This window comes from Ptychodera flava, chromosome 18, assembly GCF_041260155.1.
Source record: "Ptychodera flava strain L36383 chromosome 18, AS_Pfla_20210202, whole genome shotgun sequence".
In the NCBI taxonomy this organism is placed as follows: Eukaryota; Metazoa; Hemichordata; class Enteropneusta; family Ptychoderidae; genus Ptychodera; species Ptychodera flava.
The window spans coordinates 2,390,861-2,414,292 of record NC_091945.1 but is presented as its reverse complement, the minus strand read 5'-3'; the positions used below and the strand labels follow the sequence as shown (position 1 = coordinate 2,414,292).

The following is a 23,432-nucleotide window of genomic DNA, read 5'->3' as shown; positions in this document are numbered from 1 at the left end:
TTATCCACCGTTACATATAATGAGCATTATTTAAGAGTACACGTCTGAATGAGTAACGTATAATGGTGTTTATCTCCATTTTGTCAAAAAGACAAAGTGATTTTAATATTTCTTGTATTTATATTGATAATAATCATGGTATGCAACATGACCATCTCAATAAATAAACAGCTGTTAATATGTCATAACACGCAACGTGAAAATAGCACTGGTCCAATAATCATATCCCCATTCGAGGTAAAACATTACCACATTCGTATGACATTTACTAGTTATAAATCAAGTTGGTTTTACACATGTCAATCGTAATTTCTTGTCCGACAAGTAACATCCAGAAGCCTGCAGTCAGCTTACATTGGCATAACTACTCAACCACCAAAAGCGTCTGAGACAACTACCTCAGACTTAGCGATCAGTGAACTGACTGCTTCAGAGAAGACGAGCAAAATAGAGTATAAAGCAACATTTATAACAACAGAAAAATTAAGACAAGGTGACGTGGTAATACACGTTAGGAATACTTCCAAAATTTGAAAGAAGTGAATAAATGAACACTTTATAAAGATTAATAAGTCTTTAACGTGAAATACGTAGCTCATTGAATACGACAAAGGAAAGTCAATTTTCACTTGCGCTGGTACAATTGTATCATAAAAAAGGTTGATAGATTAAATGATCTTCATCTCAACACAAGTAATTCTACTTTTACACTGTAATTGGTATTGCTTCAGTTGATATTAGTATCCATGACAAAAGTAAAAGTTACAACACAAGGTGTTACACTACCTCTTGCCACTATGTTTGGACTGGCAGTTGTTTTATGTTATTAGGTGAAGACAAATGTAAAGGACTGCCTTGCATGAATGATGGAAGATGCGTCTCTGAAGATGTTGGCTACGTCTGTTATTGTAGAGATAATTTCATCGATACTCAGTGCAGAACAGGTATTTGATCATCTCACTATTTAGATTGTGATACAATCACTTTCCCATCAGACACGTTATTGCAGTATATGATGCAATTGAGGAAACACTTATAAATATCAACTTTGATGAGCTAATAAGGTGGTACTAAAAGTTTACAAAATGATAATAATAATTTTTTATAATTTGCTGGTTGGTTGGTTGGTAAGTCTAGGTCAGTCGGTTGGTAAGTAACCTTGTTTGTTGCCTTACAGTGAACAAACCTTCAAACCATTGTCATCGATCTCACATTCTTTTCATCTCATTTTGCATTTTTCCCCACAGGGTATAAATAGTCATTAATTTTGTGCCCTCTATTTGACAGTAACACAAATTTTGTCATGCTCTGTGAGATTTCAATCACCGTAATTGTCTGTAATTTTCCTTTCAGCATATCAGGAGCCCATAATAGTCGAACAGGTTTGCGAGACAATTACGTTCACGGAAGGCGTGCCTCTTGTTAACCCCATATTCCAAATATCCTCCCTAATCAGGAATCCAGATACAGTCAGGGAATACATACTGGAGACTAACACGTATGGTTCTACCTTCGTGGTACAAAGAGGTTCAGGTGCTCTCGATGTAGCATTGCAAACGTTTGATTATGAAACTGATAGTTATTATGATTTGAAAGTACGACTACTTGGAGCAGACGAAATTTCGTTCGTTGCGCTGTCAATAAACATCATTGATATTGATGAACACAGCCTACACTTCATAAATGAACCATACGAAAGCGTCGTGATGGAATACTCACCTGTAGGGACTCTGATTGCCGGCCTAGAAGCCGAAGGTGGCGCAGGCGCTCAACTATCTTATTCCGTCACAGGATTAACAGTGAAAGAAGAAGTCTATTACAGATCTTTTTTTTCTGCTGATGTTGATCTTGGAAGGATTACTGTCAAACGTCTTCTAAAGCTGAAGGAAATTGAGGATGATGGGTATTTGAGTAGTACTGGTAGACTGATTATTCCCGTCAGTGTCAGTGATGGTGTAGCAGTTGACTCTTCCAAGATTTCTGTGAAAATTGAACCCCTGTATATCAAAGACACAAAGGCAAACGAAAGCAGACATTATCTCAACCTGCCTGAAGATACTATTGTCGGCAATGTAGTCTTCAACCTTGCAACAACAAGCAGCCAACAGGCAAATTACGAATACAAGCTCCTAGGAGCTGCTGCATATGAAGATTTTCCGTTTGCAGTGGATGCAGAGACGGTAAGCCTAGCCTTAGATTAGTCTTTGCTTTTGATATCACTTTAATGTACGAATCGCTTACAGAATCGTAAAATTATTTTTATTGATTTATTTAATCATGTATTTAGTAAGTATTAGTTCAATCGTATCAAAACTGATAGCAATATATCCTTATTTCTACGGTTTACTTTTGAGAAATAATTGTTATTAAGAATAGTTGTATTTGATGGAATATTATCACAATACTTGCGCACAATCATAACGGCTATTACAAAATCCTGAAATAATATACTATTTGAAAGAAAGTGAGTGAAGGGATATTTTCAAAATTCCTTCATGGAAGGTAGCGTAACAGGTATTCGGAATATCTGGGATTCGACATTCAACATGTAAGCTAAATGGCGAGTCGCACATTTCCTGCTAAAATAGTTGATGTAGTATCGCATCAGGTTCTCCCTGACTCTTATGATGTGCATGTTCCTGTAATGTGAAAAATGGATCACTATTGCATAAATATGTCTTTTTTCATATCTGTGCATTTCACCAGGGAGAAATGACGACAATATACCCTTTGGATCGTGAGATGCAGGACGTGTACTTTTTCTCTGTTATAATACTGGAAAGTGAATGCTTGACCGGCCAGGAGGTCAGTATAGCTGTCACAATCATATTTTCATTTATGTGATATTGATAAATATGATGTAGATTGAATGTAGAGATTTTAACGCATGCTGTAAACTGTTAAAGTGTTATACAAAACAAGATAATGAAATGTGGATGCTATCACATTGTACATCGACAATCTAAACATCTTTGTTATGTCCTTCCCTTCCAGCCATACTTTGAAATAAGGATTGATGACGTCAACGACCAAACACCCTTCTTTCTGCATCCGTCATACACTGCAACTATTCGGGAGGATGTAGGTAATTCTGGTGAAATGGAACGTGTCGTCATCGTAAGTAGCAAAACACTTGCTTGGGGACTCTGCTCTGCCTAAGATTCTACTATCGAGACCATTGTACTAGTCACTTGTGTTGTGGGGCAACTCTCCTCCGAACCTGACAATTAATTACGCTCTCCATGTTTCAAACTTTTGATTCAAACAAAGAAGTTCAACGCTTTGTGTCATAAAACGTACTTAATAACCTGATATTACGACATTCTTTACTTTATATAGTTATGTTTTACCAATAAACCCGCACTTTTAATTGGTATTCCGATGTAACATGTGTGTACCATGATCGTCATTTCCTAAATCTTTCTGGAACATGATGAGATCCGAATAATCTGAAATCTGTTCCGAAATTCTTAAGCAGGGTGCGGAAGTGGCTCCTTTCAGACCGCAACGTCTCCGTAAAGTGTCTATGATAAGGTAAAAGTTAAAAAAAGAAACCTAATATTTGTTTCGATTTATTGAACATTGTTCAAACTCTCAAAAAATATTGGTACATTTGCTCTAGGCTTGATACAATTTTATTAAAGACTAGGGCTATTGTCATTTAATTGTCATATTTGCAAATTGATGAGACTTTTAATTACAGTCCTCAGGAAATTTGTATGTGTCTTTGATAGGTGCCACCGATCAGGGCTGAGGATAATGACATTGGGGTAAACGCAGACATAAGGTACTCACTAAGTGGACGGGGAAGTGAATCATTCATTATAGACTCTAAGAATGCCTCAGTATGGATTGGACTAAATTCAAAGATAGATTATGAAAATATCACGACATATTACCTGAAACTGACGGCCACCGATTTAGATGGAGATCTTACTGGCCTGTCAAATACTGTCGATTTAACTGTGAGGGTTTCCGATGCGAACGATAACCCACCAATCTTTTACAAGTCATCGTGGTATATTGTAGTCAAGGAAAACATACCAACTGGGACAACTTTGGACATGATCGGTGCCTCTGATGCTGATTCTGGCTTAAATGGTAACATTTTGTATTACATCAAAGATGGAGAGAATGGAAAATTCAAAATAGACTTGTCAACTGGGGAACTGTCAACAATTTCAAACATTGACCGAGAAAGTGAACAATTTTACCATCTGACAATCGCTGCAAGGGATCAAGGATTTCCAGTGCAGGAATCAGAAGTCGATGTCTACATAACAGTAGAGGATGAAAATGACAACCCTCCTGTATTCAGTGAGAAGTTTTACATTGAGCATGTGCCAGAAATAACAAATCCTGGAAGTCTTATAGCGACAATATCTGCTTCCGATTCTGATGAAGGAATGAATGGTGAATTTAATTACCAGATTGTTGAGTATTCGTCACAGTCAGCCGGATTATTCACCATTGCAAGCGACGGAGGTATATATTTGATGGCAAGTCTTGATAGAGAGACTGCAGATACCCATTCACTGCAAGTCGGTGCTGTTGACGCTGGTACGCCAGCGTTGAGTTCTTCTGTCAGAGTCACCATCGTAGTGGATGATAACAATGACAATAGTCCAATCTTCTCACAGTCACTATACACGTCGACTGTTGTCTATCAACCGACAATACCCATTGAAACAAGCACTCTAGTAACTGTCGTCATAGCAACTGACAATGATATCGGAATCAATGCAGATATAACTTACGAATTGCAACCATTCGAACATATTGACCACTTTGAGGTCTCTAACGATGGAGTCATCAGGTTTAAACGTCCGTTTTCTCCGACTGTTGATGAAATCTCATTTAATGTGACTGCTTCTGATGGCGGTGCTCCTCCGAATCAAGATTTTGCGTCGTTATCTGCGTCATTTCAAGAATCATCATTTGAGTTTAATTTTAATGCGACAGTCTATCGATTTCGTGTTAAAGAAAATAAGGCTAACGTTTACATTGGAACCCTGTATGCTACAAGTGAGCTTCCAGGTGATATTGTATATTATCTGGCATTTGAAGTTGAAGGAATCAATCTCGATAATGAAACGGTAAGATCATAATATCTAGCTGCAAGAAAGTTGATTTAGTTATTGTTTGCTTTCAATAACTTTAAACACGGTTATTTTTATTGATCAAGTTATGTTATTACTATATTTTTTTGCTGAACTAGGCTCGAATTTCAACAGCGATGCCTCTTAACAGAGAATCTAATGCTTTTATCGTGTTCAACGTGCTGGCCAGATTCGATGACAGAGAAGAAGGATATGCGTTAACAACAGTAGGTGTTTTCGAATTGCTATGAAATTAAGTTTGAATAATGAAATAGATGCCAATTATTGCTCTCTGAATGTTGTTGCATACTGCAAATTCATGATCATTGTGCAAACAACGTACTCACATTTCTTTAACATCTGTTACCAGAGCAAGTATTTTAGACTTGAGTAAAGATTATTTAAGATAATAAGTAAAGATTATTGCTACTATAATTTGAAATTCATATTTCGTCAGTGAATGTTGCAGTACGGGGCTTATTTGTGAAAAGCTTAATCAGTTGGGAATTACAAGGTAAAATTGCAACATATATTCGGGGGATGTCAGCCATTTGGATCTCGTCAGCAGGCAAACTGTTGGCTTACCAATTGTACATTCATGAGCAAATATGTATTACTCAGACGATATGCAATACAGTGGGTAAGAGCGGTTACAATTATCCCTGTGGCATACTGTGAACAACTGAACGCATATATAAAGCTTTTTAGAGAGGTTATATTCCGTGCATTGCATATGTACCGTTCACCTAAATGCCTAGAAAAGTTTATTTGATTGTCTTCTGTGTGAAATCTGTACTACAAATCAATCACCATTGCTAGTACATGTCATTGGGACGTCTTTACAAATACGATTAAGAGAGGTCGGGTACATGTCAGAACTAACATTTCCTCGTCTACATTCTTCGTTTATTCTACAGGTCAACATTACAGTGGAGGACGAGAACGACGAAACGCCTCGTATTATCTTTCCACCAGAACCAATCCACTTTATGAGCATTCTTGAGACCGGACGTCCTAGGTTATTATTGTCACTACAAGCAGAGGACGATGATGATGGTTCTAATGCCAGGGTTGTATTCAGCATCCTCGATGGCAATAGAGGTATGGCTCAAAGCTTTGAAGGTAGTGATATTTGATTTTGTCTCCGTTAAAATGTTGTGAAGATTTTCGATTGGTTATTGAAGCTTATTATCTTAGAAACATGCCAACATTACCAAACTTCCTTGCTATTCAAACAATCTATAAGCGATAGATTGAACTACAGGGACAGAAATACTTCCACGTACATAGAAAGGGACGCAGAGAAAATGATTGGCTCACAGACAGGTAAAACACAATAAAAATTGTCAAAAACCACTGCAACTGTTGATTGTATGAGTGTTTTTATTTTGATAACACAATAAAAAAACAAATCCATTTATTTTGGTGTAGATGACGCCTTTTCAATCACTACATCGGGAGATTTGTGGGTAATGAAGGTCGATAGAGAGCTCAATGACTCCTACGAACTTGTCATAATGGTGAGTCTATTTCTAAAACTGTTTATCTGCTTTGAAAAGCATACCTTTAATACACGTGATATACAATAACATTGATAGCACTCATCCTGAGCAAGTAACAATCCGCTTCTATGCAAAATGTGTGGCAGCCATGCCCCTATACTTTTGAAAAATTATGATATCTTTTCCTACTTTTGTGACAAAGTCTTCTATCCTATTTCTATTTTTACTTACTAAACTCATGTCCTTTTATTGTTTACTTCAGTGAATGTGTGGAATTATTATAGCAGTGCAATTCACATCAGTGCCGCAACTCAGCATATAAGACGGTCACATGGCATGTACAAACCTGACGGTTAGCTTAAGTATCGTGACACATTTCAAAGTAACTGCGACTCATTAATTAAGAACAGTAAAACCTGAAGAGGTGTCTCAGCTGCAACTAAATAAAAAAACACATTTTCATGTTTTAGCTTTCAATTGAAACTGTAAAAACAGCTACATTGTAGATACAGTGTAATCAACTGATCTGGTATCAGTCTAGACAGAGTTGTCCCATGCTTGTTTAATGTAATAAATCAGTCGGTGATTTTGAAATGTGTCGTGATACCCAAGCTAATCGTTTGTGTTGTAAGTGCCATGTGTTCGCCTTATACTATAAGTTGTGGCACCAATGTGAAATGCACTGTGTATAGTTGCAACCTGGATCTTTGGTGTCCTTATGGACATGTTAATTTAATTCTCTACCTGAATTGATAAAAAAGACATTTAAGATTTTGTCAAATCAGTATGTACGCTCGTACAGAACATGACACTTAACAATCTAATGAGTGGTAATCAATGAAACTGTATGTGACAGATCGATTGTAAGTTCCTTACCTGCGTGTTTCCTACTTACTTTTGAATAAAACTGGTCACATTCAATAAAATAATCGCAATCATACCAATCCATAATCCAATAACACTTTTCTGCATATCCTACAGGCTACAGATGGCGGTGATGACCCTCTCAATTCAACTGTATCAATTATAATCGAAATCCTCGACGACAATGACAACGCCCCAGTGATATGGACTGAAACAAATCGTATTAACATCACAGAAAATGTTCCAGAAGGAACGCTGGTACGTTTATGCCTACTTGATGATGACAAAGAAGAGAAATGTCTTTTCTCGAAGGAAATGTCTCTTGTCGCCATTTCACGTGCAACTTGTTTACCTTGCCTTGACTTTTCCCAAAATGTTACTTCGAAGCGTACAGTGACAGCAGTTCAAGAGAGAGGTTACTATTATTATCTAATCCCTGAGATACCTTGTTAAGCCTTGATTTTACATTGATAATGGTGTCATCAAAACATGGTCGACTCACTAGGAGTTATCAGGTGGCGTAAATGATATACAAACTATAAAAGAAACAGAAGAAGAAATCACGACTTTATTTATAATGACTGTGTTAAATACGTGGCACGGAACGATTTTTCGAGAAGTTCCCGATGAGTTGTAATAACTCAGCAACATGCTTTAACTTAAAAATCATTTCATGAAAACTAAATGAATTGGCTGTCCTTCTTAAAAGAATGGTCCACCCAAAATATAATCAGCCTTATACAGGTTTATATTTATGTTATAAAAGCATTTATCATTACTTTTGCTCAGAAACAGCGATTTGTTGAAGTTATCTATGAAAATAAGTATCAAAATCAGGCAATATGGAGACCCTTATAGCTGACTATGCGTGGCCATATTGTCTACTTCATCGCAAAGCATGCCGGGAAAATTCCCGGATGATGACGTAAAATTTTCGTGTTTTGGTGCATTGGCTAGAGGGTCTGATCTAGGGAGTCTCATTAACAGCTTATGCTTGCCCGTTAGTGTTACTGATGTACCAATGATCGTGCGCGAGATTTCGAGAATGCATTCTGCATGATTCGAAACCCGAGGTGAAAACACCGCCTCTAGAATTGTTGCTGGTGAAGATTGGCACTGACATAAATTTTCAAAATTATAAGCACAGTGCATGTTTTTTACGTATGCGAATGCCGTTTCCAAGAGAAGGACTTCGTCGGCAGTTTGACGATCCCTAATCAAATTGGGATTAGGAAAAGACTTCAAGATGATGCTGTACCACAAAATTACACTGGAAAGCAAATGCATTCGTGAAAAGGAAAGCATCAAGGGCGATTGTGGGAGAGACTTTCCATAAAAGAAAGAGGTTAATGTTTAAATATTTATGATTTTTCTGAACCGCCGGAGAGTTTTTTGGGATGATCTTTCCTACAAATAGTTTACTAGTCTTATTATTCTTGTTCTTGTTGTTGATGACATAGCATTGATATTTAAAACATAAAAAAGTTTGCGTGATCAGTTGAAATCAGAAAGTTTATTTTTGCTCGGGAATGTTTAACCGCATCAACGAAACTAGCACCCACGCGTGACGTCACCGGAAACGATCCGTATGTTGAACGTTATCTGGAACCAAGAATTGGTGCAAAAGAGTTCGAGAAAGAAGAAGATACATTGATGACAACTTTCATTGATGTCGGAAAAATTTCAGACATAATAAGTCTTTTCTTCCTTTTAGAAAAAATAGGCACGTCAAAGTAAATTTTATTATCGGACATCAGTGCTGTGAGTTGAATTTGTCTTAGCTGTGAGTCCATATAGCTGTGGTGTTTTCAGACGGGATTCCTGCCTTTTACGGGCTGGCGGATTTAAAATCATAAAATTCAAAACCAGCCCGTAAAAGGCAGGAATCCCGTCTGAAAACACCACACCTATGGACCCACAGCTAAATTTGTCTATGATACCACGGCAGCAAGCCATATTTTTGTGGCGTCGAAAAAATAATGAGCAATTTGCCACTAAATTATAAATAAAACAAGAAGCAGTAAGTGAAGTTCGTTACTTCGTTGCTAGTGCTGAATTACAAGGGATTTTCCCAAAATAACTAATCACATGGATTTCATAAAATGGTCCAAATGAACCAACGTTTTATATAAACACGCTACAAGACCGTTCTTACGATCATGTTGGATTGTAGTGAAAAGGAGGCTCTCTGTTGTAAGGTTTCTAGAAATTTCCACGTAATTACGCCGCGCCAAAGATCAGAGTGCATCGTATAGTAATTGAAACACGCCACTCAACCTCAGCAGCACTTATAATAACATCATTTAGCCTAAAAACTTTAAGGTAGCTACACACCTTTTAGACACTTTCAGATTTTTATTTTTTTCTCAATTGAACACGTCCCAAACCCCAATAAAGTATACATTTTCTGAAAGCCCTGATATAGAGCTATCCGACCAAGCACTGTACACGGTCATTATTTGCATAAGAGTCACGTGACAAGCGTTTTACCAAAAACCGGTTTTTCCCGCCTTATGCAAACACGCTGCAAGGTTTCCGGTTGGAATTTCTTCATTGACAAGCCTTGACAATATCCTTCAAAACCGTGTCTGGGATTTTTTTTATATGCCTTTGTTTTCTTTTAATGCGCTCTTAAAGGTGTTAGATGAAGGTGCTTTTCAAGGAATTTTAATTATCACGCCATATAATTTGAATGGAGCCTCCGAGAAAAAATCGCAGACACGGTTTTGAAGGATATTGTCAAGGCTTGTCAATGAAGAAATTTCAACCGGAAATCTTGCAGCGTGTTCGCGTAAGGCGGGAAAAACCTGTTTTTGGAAGGTTCAGCAAAACGCTTGTCACGTGACTCTTATGCAAATAATGACCGTGTACTGTGCTTGGTTGGATAGCTCTATATCAGGGCTTTCAGAAAATGTATACTTTATTTGGGTTTGGGACGTGTTTAATCGAGAAAAAAATAAAAATCTGAAAGTGGCTAAAAGGTATTTAGCTACCTTAAGTTCAAGAGTGGAAAATGGAATCAGATACTCAATATGTGTGATCGAATATATTTTACGTTTCTCAGTCAGGCTAATCAGACACCGTTACTCTTGAAGCGTAGAGTAACCGTGATTCAGATTTTTTTTCTCAGAGCTACTTTCTTTCCATACTGCTATATAATAGTACATGACTTTTTAATTTTGCCACCTTCCCACCCCCAATCTGTCGAAAGGCAGTTTATTTCATTCCTTTTTTCTGTAATTTTTCTCTACTACCGGTCGCGAGGTCACGTTCGTGGCTGTAACTTTTTAGTGTTGAATTTTTGCCGACATTTTTCTCCGACACCGGCCGCGAGGTCGTGGCTTTCAGGCTTTAGACTTCTTTCAGTAATTTTTCTCCACGACCGTGAAGAAATGGCTTTCAAGTTAATGAGTTTTGTTTTTATTTTCTCTCCACGATCTGTCGCCAGGTTGTGGCATTAAAGTGCCATTGATTTTTTTTACAATTTTTCTCCACAAGACCGGTTGTGAGGTCGTGATTTTCAGATTTAGACGTTTGTCAGTAATTTTTCTCCACGACTGGTCGCCAGGTCAAGGCCTTCAGTTGTTTTTTTTTTCTTTTGTTTTTTCATGACCGGTCGCCAGTTCATGAATGTAAAGTGTTGAATTTTTTCTGACTTTTTGTCCACGACCGGTGGTGAAGTCGGGGTAGACTTTCACGCTTGTGATTTTTTCGGTTACTCTCCACGACCTGTCGCCCGGACGTTGCTGTAAAGTGTTGAATTTTTCCCAAAAGTTTTCCTAATAACTGGTCGTGGCTTTCAGATTTTGACAATTCTCAATTATTTTTTCCAATACTGCACCAAGTTGACAGCAGAAAACGGCTACTCGGATTCGCGATCTCTTCCTACCTCCGTAGCGGTTTCTAACTGGTAACTTACGTTTGAAGTAACCAGACTGTTCGATGTGAGTTGTGAGAACGGGACAATTTCAGTGTGTTTTATGACTGTACTTTGAAAGGATAAATTGAAATTTCATTTAGTGCCCCCTTGAACATGAAAGTGTGTTTGAAGTTTAATTTAGTGCCCCGGAGAACATGAAGTGTGTATATATAACTATTGTTTGTTAGATGAGGGACACTCCATTTGGAGTCGGACAGATGAGTCGTTTCCGGTCGTCCGCTTTGTGTCTCCTCCCTCTCCAATGGAGAACGGTGCTTTGAATTATCTCGTCATTCGTTCATTCTTTTTCTATAATATGTAACTGAAAACTTATACTTTGAATTGGCAATTTTCGATAACCATTCTTTGTCATAAAAGAGTTAACCGTATTTTAAAACCAGCGTTGTAATGGTTAAATAGGCGGAGCAATGTCGTCATACAGTTTTCTTCGGGCGTTTGAAATCCAACATCGTTTTTTTTCAAGTGATAGCAGCTAGCTTGCAATGCTGATCAAAATGTTTTGCCCAAATTGGCAATCATTTTGGCAAGTTGAGTTCGTTTTGTCACCAGGCGATATTGAAGATGTGTTCAACCACGGTGGGGGACCGTGGTTCAGCTCCAAACATGGCCTCCCGTAACGTTGTTACTTATAATGGAGCTACCAAAAGAGCCATGCTTGTACAGCTTCCTTCGGTAACTGGTTGAGCCATGTGCCCTTCTTTTACTTCTGAATTTATCGATGTGTCCGTGTATTCGTCGGAAACACCAAGTTCGAAATCCTATCTAGAGTTCAGTAACGCTGAATTCCGGTTCAAAGTTATAAGGTTGAAGGCAAAGTGTATCCATGGGCAGCAGCTCAATACAAACGTACGTAGATCAGACCCCCTAGCGATACCCCCTAACTTCCTCAACCAAACACGAAAACTTTACGTCATCAAATGTCAAGCCTCTCTGAGGAATTCCGATAGGTGGCGTTTCCATATCGCTAAAATGGCGTCATACACATCAGTTCATAAAACATCTATTTTTAGGAGAATGAACAGCACATTTTTCATCTTTTCATTATAAATGTTACAAAAATAATCCTCTTCAACTTTTAAAGGCAGCTTGATATTTGGGTGGACTATCCCTTTAAGTTTTAAAAGTTGTTAACATTGTTAGAATTCAGTCAATATTTAACTGATACACTTTTTATTGAGTACTAACCATTCTTACTTTCTCACAGATTACTACCATATATGGACGTGATCGCGATATCGGTAGCAATGGTGTCATTGTATTCCAACTGAGAGATAACTCTAACGGCACGTTTTATATTGATGGTAAGTTACTCCCACCTTAACAATCGCTAAGTATAACATTTGATTGTTTTTGTGAGTTACTTTACATACATCCTGCCTTACTTGATCTCACTTCTGTTCAACAGAACTCTCAGGAGCAGTACGCACCGCCAAGACAATAGACAGAGAAATGAAGAACGCCCATACTATCATTGTAGTAGCACGTGATAACGGTACTCTGAGCTTATCATCGTTGTCTTTGACCATCGATATACAAGTTGAGGACATCAACGACAATGCACCGCAGTTCCAAGATCTTCCGTACGTGGCTAACATTAGAAAAGATTCACCACCAGGTACCCATGTGATGACAGCCATTGCAGAAGACGCAGACGTCGGCAATAATGCAAATGTGACGTTTCGGTCAGACAGTAAGTTGTTCTCAGAATCACAAAACGCATCATTTACCCGACAACCGTTTCGCTATTAGAAGTAAAATACTGTTTGTATTTATAGGTTCACGGGAATGCATCGAAGATCTCTTTAAGATTAATCCAACCACGGGCGAGATTTATACAACAGACTTTCTGTATGAAGAATCATCACTGGCCTGTCATCTCGGTATCATCTGTATGGATGATGGTGAAGAGCCATTGATGTCCACTGCCACTGTGAGTGGTTAAAATATCTTAAAGCATGACTGGCAAACAGACAAAAAAAAGGATGAAGTGGCAGGCAAAATGAAATCTTTGTGCACATTTGTTAACCAAGCGATTATCCTAATACATCAGCAAGCTATATATTGCAGGTTTAATCTCGCATTTTCAAGACGTATATTCTTAATTATATCATACCAGTATATTGAACGCGCAAATACAGCGATCTGATTGGTCGAGACGCGAAAAGAACCGTGGTATATTGGCGATATACCACGGCTGGCACACGCGTCAGCTCTCGGCAAGAGCCAAAATCCATTTTTGACGTTCTATGCGAGAACTTCAATATACTGTTATGATATAATAGCAATAAATCACACCCTGCGACGGTATACCACTAGATTTTGACCAGTTCACTTCATATATGCACTCGCTATCGCTCGTGCATATATGTCATGAACTGGTCAAAATCTCGTGGTATACCATCGCTGGGTGTGCTTTATTGCTTAAACATCAACCTTGAAATGTTTTTACGTGATTGAGTAGCAACCCGGGGAGCCTCTAAAACTTCAACAAACTGATTCAGATTCATATAATCCCGTATATTCAAACTCTAGCAGTCCATCGATAACATAAAGCAACATTTTCAACGCAGGCTTCTTGCATGACATAATGTGATGTGCTGGATTATATTCCGCAAAAACTGTCAAAATCATATACATATGTAAAATCATGATTTTAAGAAAATTAACCTATCTCTGACTTTTCAGTTTATACTGTTGTTGTCAAATATTTTTTGCAGCTTGAAATCAACATAGTACAGGTGAATCACCCACCACGGTTTGAGTCTAATGTATACAGGGCATTCATCTATGAAAATTCTGGTGTTGGGTCTCGTGTGGATATTCGTCCAAATGGGCGTGTAATGGCAATAGACAGTGATGAAGGACCAAACGCAGTAGTTATATATGAAATAATGGATGGTAACGAGCAGGGTAAGATAGTGACCAATGATCAAAAATGAGCCAAGATGTTTTTTGCCTAAAATGTATACCATGCCACAATGGACAAAATCAAGAGACAAAATGTAATTCCGTTATGCATAGCCATCTCAGCGTGAAGATATTCTTTAACAGATACAGTAGTAGATCAAGTGCGGTAGTCTTTGGGAGAATGTTTCACAGATAGCCTAAGTTAAAATATCAGATCTGATCATTCTTTTGATGTTATGTTGTAGTCTCCGGCATACTTACAGAATTGACTCATTGTGTCCCCAACAACATATCTTGCTCTTGGAGCTTTGCAAGGTTGAAGGGTGTGTGACATTATCTGTGCACAGCTTGATATAACTACAAACACACCGTCACAGCTTGCTATAACTATCAACACACCGTACACAGGTTTGTTTCAAGTGGATCCAAACACTGGCGTAATGCACGTTAAGCAAGAGTTAGACAGAGAACGTACTGAAGAAGTAACGGTCACCATTGAAGCTCACGATGAAAACGTGTTCGACCGACAGTCAGCAACAACGTTAGTTATCATCACGATCGGTGACGTAAATGACAATGGTCCTAAATTTGAATACCAATTAGACACTGTAATGGTACCACAGGTAAGATTGGTCACGCAGTTATGATTCAACAATTGTAAACAACTTAATGGTCATGCATAAATTATAAATTTTCCACTAAAATTATAAAGTTCCCATAGTAGAAAAGTGTGCAAAACAAAACAGAAGACAATGCAGTCTACTTTCGATCATAAATTATTCAGTAATATCCGTGAGGCGGCGTCTTGAACGGCAAATCCAGCACGTCATTTACCCAGCAATCTCTAGATGATCTTTTACTGATGATAATCTTGTGGGGGCGTGATTGAACTTAACAGTAATTCAAACTTACTTTCATGTCAGTTTAAATCATCCACGTGGCATTCTGAAGTATCGTTATTATTTAGCCACACATTTTTTCAGACATATCTATTCCTTTTTAGAAATGTATCGTGTTCTACTGTTTTGTGCATTTCATGGAATCACTCCGTATAATTTGTCAATTTCTTGCCAGGATTCTGAACCAGGTTATATCGTTGCTGTGATGAATGCCAGTGATCGCGACTCTTGGGTGAACGCAGAATGCCGCTATGACATAATGGCTGTTACAGCCGATAGAAGTAGAACAAATGACTTGTTAGAATACTTCAAAGTCGATGAAGATAATGGAACAATAACAACCTCGTCAAGTCTATATAACCTGAATTTGTTGTCCACGATAATTATACAAGTAGGTCCATTTAATTGTAAGGTAAATTGAGCGAAAATTACAGGGGTTTTTCATCACGTATATTTCAAATCCCATTTTGTAAATGTATTCGAGCTTCCGTCGTCGGCAATCCGTATAGTAAATGCGCTATTCCTTGCACTTTAGTCGATGATTGTTAATGAACATTGTATTTAATCCTTGCATGTACTGTATTGAAAGTTGTCCGAAACATCTATTTTATAACTGTGAGATAAGTTGTTGATTCAGGAAAATTGATCTATGAAAGCCTAAAGAAGAAATGCCCTTAATGTTGTGACATTGAATCATACGAGAAATGCTCTAGTTGAAAAAGGAAGTTAGATTTTATTGATTGAAATTTGTACATTGCACATTTAAGAGATCAGTACAAATGTGCAGCTGTTTTGTTGTTACCACAGATCATTGTCTCTGCTGAGAATAAGGAACAAATGGCGCCAGGGTCACCTGAAAATAGAAGAGATTATGCACGGATTATAGTGAACTTTAAGTACTCTTACACACCAAGATGTGGACAGCGTAAGAACGGTTTACATTGAGTTCAGAGCAAATTTGATTGAAAGAGACATCAATAGCTAAAATAATTTCCGGAGAATGGAAGGAAGTTGCTTTACAGTTGATTTGAAAAAAAAACCTGAGACATTTATCTTTACCAAGAGAAAGAAAGAAGGTATTTAAAAATACTTTCGTGTTCCATTGTGCTCATAATTGCAGGCCAATGGTACGTAACTCTAGGTTTGGTTTTTTGCAGCTTTGTATGTGCCCGAGGATAAGTCAGTCATTATTCACGCTCATGAAAGTGATATGTGCCGATATTGGCAAATGTCCAACCAAAAAATTTCGTGCGTACAAATGTAATGGCTTCAAATATATGTCTTTTAAAAAAATGTATGTTTTCATCATTTAACTTCAGGTGAGTACTTTGTAAACATAAGAGATGACACAAAACCTGGGAGCACCCTGGGTATCGATTTTTATCCCGACAATTCAACTAAACCAAAACCTGACTTGATGTATTCAATAAAGGCTGGAAATAAACAAGTAAGAATTCAGCGTATCATTTATCTTGAGTTTTGCAATATACGTTTAACTTGTCCATCATTGATTATTATTTTATTCTGCCTATTCACAAAGTCGGCTTTAACTCGAAATCTGTCTGGTACACAATACGTTAACTGCAAATGATGCGATGTTCAACTTTTAAAGCACTTTATTTGCGAATGTTTCAGGACGCATTCCGAATCCAGCCATTCACTGGTGAAGTATTTGTCATTGGGGTCACAAGAGAATTTTACAACATAACCATTTCCATTCGGACGCGAGAAACAGATATATCTGACGAAGAAGGGCAAGTAGTGTCTAGTGACTTTCACTAATTGGAAATTTCCACCATTTTCTGTAAAAATCTTTTTATTTAGCGAACTGTTGAATGAAATACTCATAGTAAAGTCGTAGAACCCGCATATCAACATTATGTTTCATTGGTCATACTCTTGCAAGCATTACTTGATACTTTTTATCTTTGTTGTCCCTTTCTTACAATATTGCTACATAGTATAATGCTGAAACCATTAGATGTAAAGTTTTTTTATAAGCTGTACCTCATACCACGCTGTTTTACTTGAAGAAAAGACATTCAATAGAAAAATATTAATGTCAACTAGAAGCAATTCAAGGAAATGGGACAGAGGAAACTGGTTGCCATGCGCCATATGGTAGTCCATTTGATCCAGTAAGAACGCCTTGATGGCGCTGTCGCTTTTCTATTAACGCGTTACAATTAAACACCTCTAATGATCATTTATTATTAAGTTATTTTGAATTTGTATCACTGAATGTTAAAATTGGCATTATCCATTTATTTATCGTTTCTTTGACAGAAAACAATATCAGGCAAATATCCAAATGGTAAAGATATCCTTCACACTATATTCAATCAAATTACAATCTATTTTTTTCAATCTCACACAGATTGTGTTCGTTACTGGTGAGTGTTGTTTCTCATGAGACACCGACGCCACAGCCAACACCTAGATCAAATCCAGGTAGAAACACAAGAGGCATTATTTAATCTTTCTACAAATTAAATCATGTTTCAGTTTTAAATTCGAATTTGGTGTTTACGTACTAGGCTCATTCAAAACCTCAATTTTCCTTAGATTCAATATTTATACTTGGTCAATTGGCGCATCCGATGAATGTGGCAAAAATTAAAAAAATAACAGAGTTATAATGATGTAGTAACCTTCATTAGGTTAGGACTTTTCAAAATTTCTATTACAATTAAAGACTAAAAAACAAAGCAGAGAAAAAAACACATCACAGAAGAAAAAGGAAGAACAAACACAGGAAAGACAATGTTCGAATCTAAACATTTTAATAGGCCCACAGGAAACCACCTTGCTGAAAATGAGATGATTTTAGAGAGTACTGTGTAACATGACAGTGAAGCTTATGACTACTTAGTCTTGTATTACAGAAAGCTTCAAAGCCTTTCTAAAAATGCTGCTCACTTTTACAATACCAGAAAAGGTGCTCAAGTGTCTCCTCTTGACTGGAATATTTCAATTTTTACACTTGGTCAATTGACGCATTCCATGAATATTGCAAAGATAAAAGAAAATAACAGAGTTATAATGATGTAGTAACGTTGATTAGGTTAGGACCTTATCGTGACAACAACGTTTACATCTTATTCGCAGATAATCCACCAGAAGATTTTTCCAGAGAGGCAATCATAATTATAATCATACTTGTTGCAGTGATAATAATGACGTTGTTACTTATCATCATGATCACTATCATCTATGTTTGGCAGGCGTGAGTAGCTGTAAATAGCTATCCTTTTTACTATGGCCAACTCTCATTGTAGCTGCAATACATATAAGGTGTAAAACCTTCTTTGGAAGGTATATTTACAGATAATTTTTTATGTAAAACAAGCGTCGCTCATGTAAAGTGTGTATTTGACGCAGAAATCAAACTTAAATATGTTATTGTTATTTCATGTAGATAATTGTGTTTGACTAGCCGACAACTTTGGTTATTTCTAATTCATGATGCCAACATGCTTTCATGTCGCTAGGTATAATGAGCATCAATAAATAACTCAACGCATTTCATGATGAAGATTAACATTTGCGTTTTCCGTATTGAACTTTAAGTTGACAAACACACCATACCATGTATGCAGTACTAAATTACCTTACGTTTCATCAACTATTTTCGAAACACTCACGTACCCCTATGATTATCTTACTTTTACATTTAGCCGAAGATTGAAACCAGCAAAACGATACAAACAGAAACCAGCAAAGCATTCTCAAGTGAGTATATTGTAAGACCATCAAAGAAATGATGCCATTTTCCGTAATTTTACGTGAGCTTCGTAAATGTTTTTGCATTGTTGTTCTGTCTGTAGTCGTAATGTAAACAATCTGTTATGCAATGATTTGTACATTATATCGAGGCATATTATTCAGTGTAAATTTTTATAAGCAAATAATAAGGTCAAGAATAGTCCCTTTACAACTGCCTGCAAATCACTATGATCTCTGTAATCCTTCCTTTCATTTAAAGGATACTCTTCTGTCTCGGTCATCTGGCGTGACTATTCCTCGTGCTTCACAAAATCCAATGAGAACACGTGCTCTTCCGGAAGCGCCTGAACCGAGGAGACTGGATTCAATGGAATATCCTAACGAGCAAGTTCATGATGATTATCTTGTTTTGCAATCGCAGTCCTGGATGCCTGAAAGGAAAACGTCAGATCGAGGCTTCGCCCATACGTATATGCGCATGCGTGATTACCAAGGCGATTACAAACGTTCCCTGGACAGTCTGCATCATCCATCGTCGTTACCGGAACCAGACTATGATTAGCATCTTTCAGATGGAATTAAAAGAACTGACTGACCTTCCATCGCAATGTCAGTAATTAGGGAATTTGTTGTGAAGTCATTAACATTATTTTGTTAGAGACGGATAAATACAAGTTTGATGTAATCGCAAGTTAAGAACAATCGCATTGCCCTGTGTGAACAACTGATTCTCGGACTGTAATCAAATCTCCAAGGCGAATTGTTTGGAGTTCACTTTTGTAAATGCTAATTAAGAATGTTGTTTTAAAAATCATTGATGCAATCTTTGAATGTATTCATTTTAACTTTCCTTCTGTATATTTGTATGCGGCACTTTGACGCAAGACATTTATGGCTTGTTATGTTGGTTTGTAATGTTTTGAAAACAAATCTGGTAGACTAGCAAAGAGCATATGAGCAAGTCACTTTATCTGTGATTGCTTCGTTTTTGGTCTTTGGATTTTATCTAACCGAGAACAAAAATCAACACTGATTTACTTGGGATTGACAATATTTGACGTTAAAACTGCTCTTCATAGAGTTTGTAACAATCAGAATTCAACTACAACACGCATGTAAAGATTGCTGCGAAGTCTTTTACCTACCGCTGATGACGACATCTTTCGCCGTAAAGTGTCAAAGATCAATGGCCAACAAGTATTGCCGGCTCCTATGTGTGCAATGCGTTATTCAGAAGTTGTCTTCGTCAACTAATGCACTCATCTTTTATTTGCTGTAAAAATATGCGAAGTCATTTGCTGAGTGTCATAGTATTGTCACTTGCTAGAGTCGTGACTTTAAAATAATAGAATTGTAGGCGATATCAATAGACGACTTTTATGGACGAGACATAGTCGCCATACCCACGTTGTTACTCTCTTCATTTCTAATGTGAACAAAACGTTTTTTTCTGTACTCCTTTGTTATATATTCTATATAATTTGAATTCTATTAGACTCACATGTAAATGTTGAACGGTCATTAAATTCATTCACACGTTTACAAAAAAATTATCGAATGTGTCCCGTGTTTTTCCGATATCTACGAAGTCAGCGAATTGCATATTCCTTATGTAGTACTATTATTAATTCAAGTCTACCAACTTTAAAATGGCTCCCTGTCAGGAAATTTTCTCATTCAATGCCTTATTGAAACTTACGCTCGCAATATGTCACCTCAACTATCAATGATAATTGAGAATGAGAGTATGTTTGTAATACATACACCGATCTCATTATTGTCTGAGTGGCGAACGTTCAGAGCATCTGATTGTATTCTACGATTTTGCCATTCACTGTCGAGTTGCCATCTGGACTATGGTGAAACACTTATAATAATGCAGATTTACGAAAACACAAATTTTGAGGTATAACGTAGACAGCAGACATCACCATGACATGTAGATTGGATCTTCTATAGCCAATTCGAGAAATGTTGCTTTCATAGAATATCAACATATTCTATTGACTTCAGCTGACCAATTTACTCAGCTTCTGTTCTCGTCATTTCGTTGTATTTCAACAGCATGGAGTATGCTCACATGATCACACCTAGTTCATACACCATATGCCGCATTACACCCTACATTCCGATTAAACAGGGCACTGAACTTTTGACAATTCCTTAGCGTCTTATTTCGTCGTCACAAAAGGCATCCGATCGCCAGAAAACAATGATTTAGCTTTGAGTCTTAACCGAAAAGATGGCCTTGGGTTTTCTGAACAAAGTATAGTATGCTGGTATTTAGGACACTCAATGGTTAATAAAAGAGTGGAATGTTTAGGTTCCAAACAATTTGGAATAGTGTGAATTCGAATTGTGTCGTCAGTTTTACCATCAATGGCACTTCGATTAACAATAATGGAACTGTCTTTATGTACAAAGAAGATGTCAGCACCCTATTGTGTGTCATTGAAAAGGTATATTTTATGATGGACACTTCGTCATATCGAGGCTAGGCAAATCAGCTGTTCTCTTAGCGCACTTAGTAAGAGTCGGCGTGTCACCGTCAACATGCAGATGCTGGTGTACAATCATGACGTTAGTAAAGTACGCTTTGGTAAAAAACGGTAAGTTTTTGTGACAAGGATATGGGATGTTGTTAGCAAGTGTATGTGTCAGTACTTTCATCGCTGCTTAGAGACACCGTTCGGCAGCCTCTAATACTCAGCATTGACTAAACCCCGTTGAGCGTGTACAAAAGCGTATTAGTATTACATTACACTATACATCAATGAGGCCTGCAGAAGCACCCTTTCTGAAATTGACCATACTTGTTCTTTTGTAAGTGTTCATCTACCTCAGGATTTCCTTTGACCGCCATACTCAACAAAAACGTATCGACATGCTTTTGAAGACCAAGCAGCACAGGTTTTGGTGATAACCACAGCAATGCTTAAGTTGTGCATGGTGATCATCTAGTGGGGAGCTACACATGATATTAAATGATTTGTTTAATTGTGATAAATAAAGAGGAGATATTGTAAGTATAAGGAAATTATACTCTTTCTATAAAATGCTTTTTCCATAGTGGTCAAAATCATCTTACTGAATAATTCAATGATGATGTAAGAGTGACGTTAAAGCAAACTTTAGCATTTTTATCAAAAATCAAAATATCTTTCTTAAAGTTTCTTACTTTAGCGAATGTTGACGACAATCGCGTTTGATTATTCGCCTTCGATGTTACTGAAAATATTTTAGAAATCACTTCTGTCCATATTCCGTACGAGGCAAATGCATTAGGTCAATATTATCACCATGTGCGGTGACAACGGCATACTGCTTACCTCAGATAAGAGTGTACCTTGGAGAAATCATTATGTATGAACTGCAGATTGTGAGGTTTAATGTTTGACATTCTTGTTTTTAATTTCAACACGATTGGAACTTGTATGGGATAATTGGATGGTGAAGTAGTGTCGATTTAATCTTAAATGTAATCTCATCTGCTTTTCTTTTTATATTACACACTTGTTTTTATGAGTAATTTGCGATATTGCAACATTCAGCTATATGGCACCTAACACTTTTGAGAAATTTGCAAAATATGAAAATCCAATTATCCCAAATTAGTTCAAATCGTGTTTTTCACAGATTTTCAGAATTTCTATATCTTTGGAAAGTCTTCAAGTAAACAAAAGACCATAAATACCGAAGCATATTTTGTAATATTTGCAAGTTCATTTTATTTTCTTCAGTCTATGTGATATAGATTGCCTGACATAAGCTGTGAAATGAAATAGACACGGGTGAAAGGCATTGTATTATCTGCTGCAGTGACATCTTTGACAGCTGAATTGGACAAAGTGCAGAGTTGTCAATATCATCTGTTATGCTACCATCGACGCCCATCAAGACTGACGCTTTACCTAGCCTGCAAATCTGTAAAGACAACATTAGCCATATCAACAACAGGTGAGTATGAGCCCGCAACACGCAAACAACAAATTTGCACGTGATCCATGTGTTGTACAACTCATATTTTCTGAATAAAAACACCGTTAAGTATTACCTACATTAACTCTCTGTGATCCACTGTTTCGAATCAAAGCCATCGGACACAATTTTCGAATAATTTAGCTCTGTGCACAATTCCATGTTAGCCCATATAACTGCAAATAGAAAAGTACACAGATTGAGGAATACAACATCTAATTTGATTGACAACACGACACAACTGAAGTGGACACTACTGCAGGACCGTGAACAAGAGCGGGAGTAAACCCAGCTCACTGCGTAGTTCAGATATAAGGCTCACAGAAAGTGATACAACAACAAATATGTCGACTTCAAAAGGTAAGTAATAATGATTGCTAGTATGTCTTTACGGCTCGCTGAGTTTGTACCTTTAAATTTACAGGTACACAAAATACCCTGGTGAGTATTGCGTCATGTTCTGTGAAAATACATATTTCTTCCTGGGCAAATGCAATGCATGTTTTTTTTTCAAATT

The 23,432-nt window shown here is 37.2% G+C and overlaps 1 protein-coding gene across 1 annotated transcript; it reads left to right on the top strand.

Annotated features, from left to right (window-relative positions):
- Positions 1-1,568: 1,568 nt before the first annotated feature.
- On the top strand, positions 1,569-20,480 carry LOC139118003 (protocadherin Fat 4-like). Its single transcript, XM_070681328.1, has 21 exons — positions 1,569-2,180; positions 2,707-2,805; positions 2,995-3,117; positions 3,735-5,096; positions 5,219-5,326; positions 6,017-6,200; positions 6,531-6,619; positions 7,583-7,723; positions 12,610-12,706; positions 12,811-13,095; positions 13,181-13,335; positions 14,123-14,315; positions 14,721-14,935; positions 15,387-15,602; positions 16,019-16,136; positions 16,531-16,658; positions 16,847-16,965; positions 17,589-17,662; positions 18,320-18,437; positions 18,889-18,943; positions 19,197-20,480. Exons 1-21 carry the CDS (start codon positions 1,707-1,709, stop codon positions 19,497-19,499), a joined length of 4,656 nt encoding a protein of 1,551 aa, XP_070537429.1. The 5' UTR covers positions 1,569-1,706; the 3' UTR covers positions 19,500-20,480.
- Positions 20,481-23,432: the final 2,952 nt, after the last annotated feature.

What these genes read in the sequence shown, in the direction of transcription:
- LOC139118003 (XM_070681328.1), top strand. Translation starts at nt 1,707, where the DNA reads ATGGAATACTCACCTGTAGGGACTCTGATTGCCGGCCTAGAAGCCGAA. An exon ending in TAAAGGCTGGAAATAAACAA is followed by an intron (nt 16,659 to 16,846) that starts GTAAGAATTCAG and finishes CGAATGTTTCAG; the next exon opens with GACGCATTCCGAATCCAGCC. An exon ending in AACACCTAGATCAAATCCAG is followed by an intron (nt 17,663 to 18,319) that starts GTAGAAACACAA and finishes TCTTATTCGCAG; the next exon opens with ATAATCCACCAGAAGATTTT.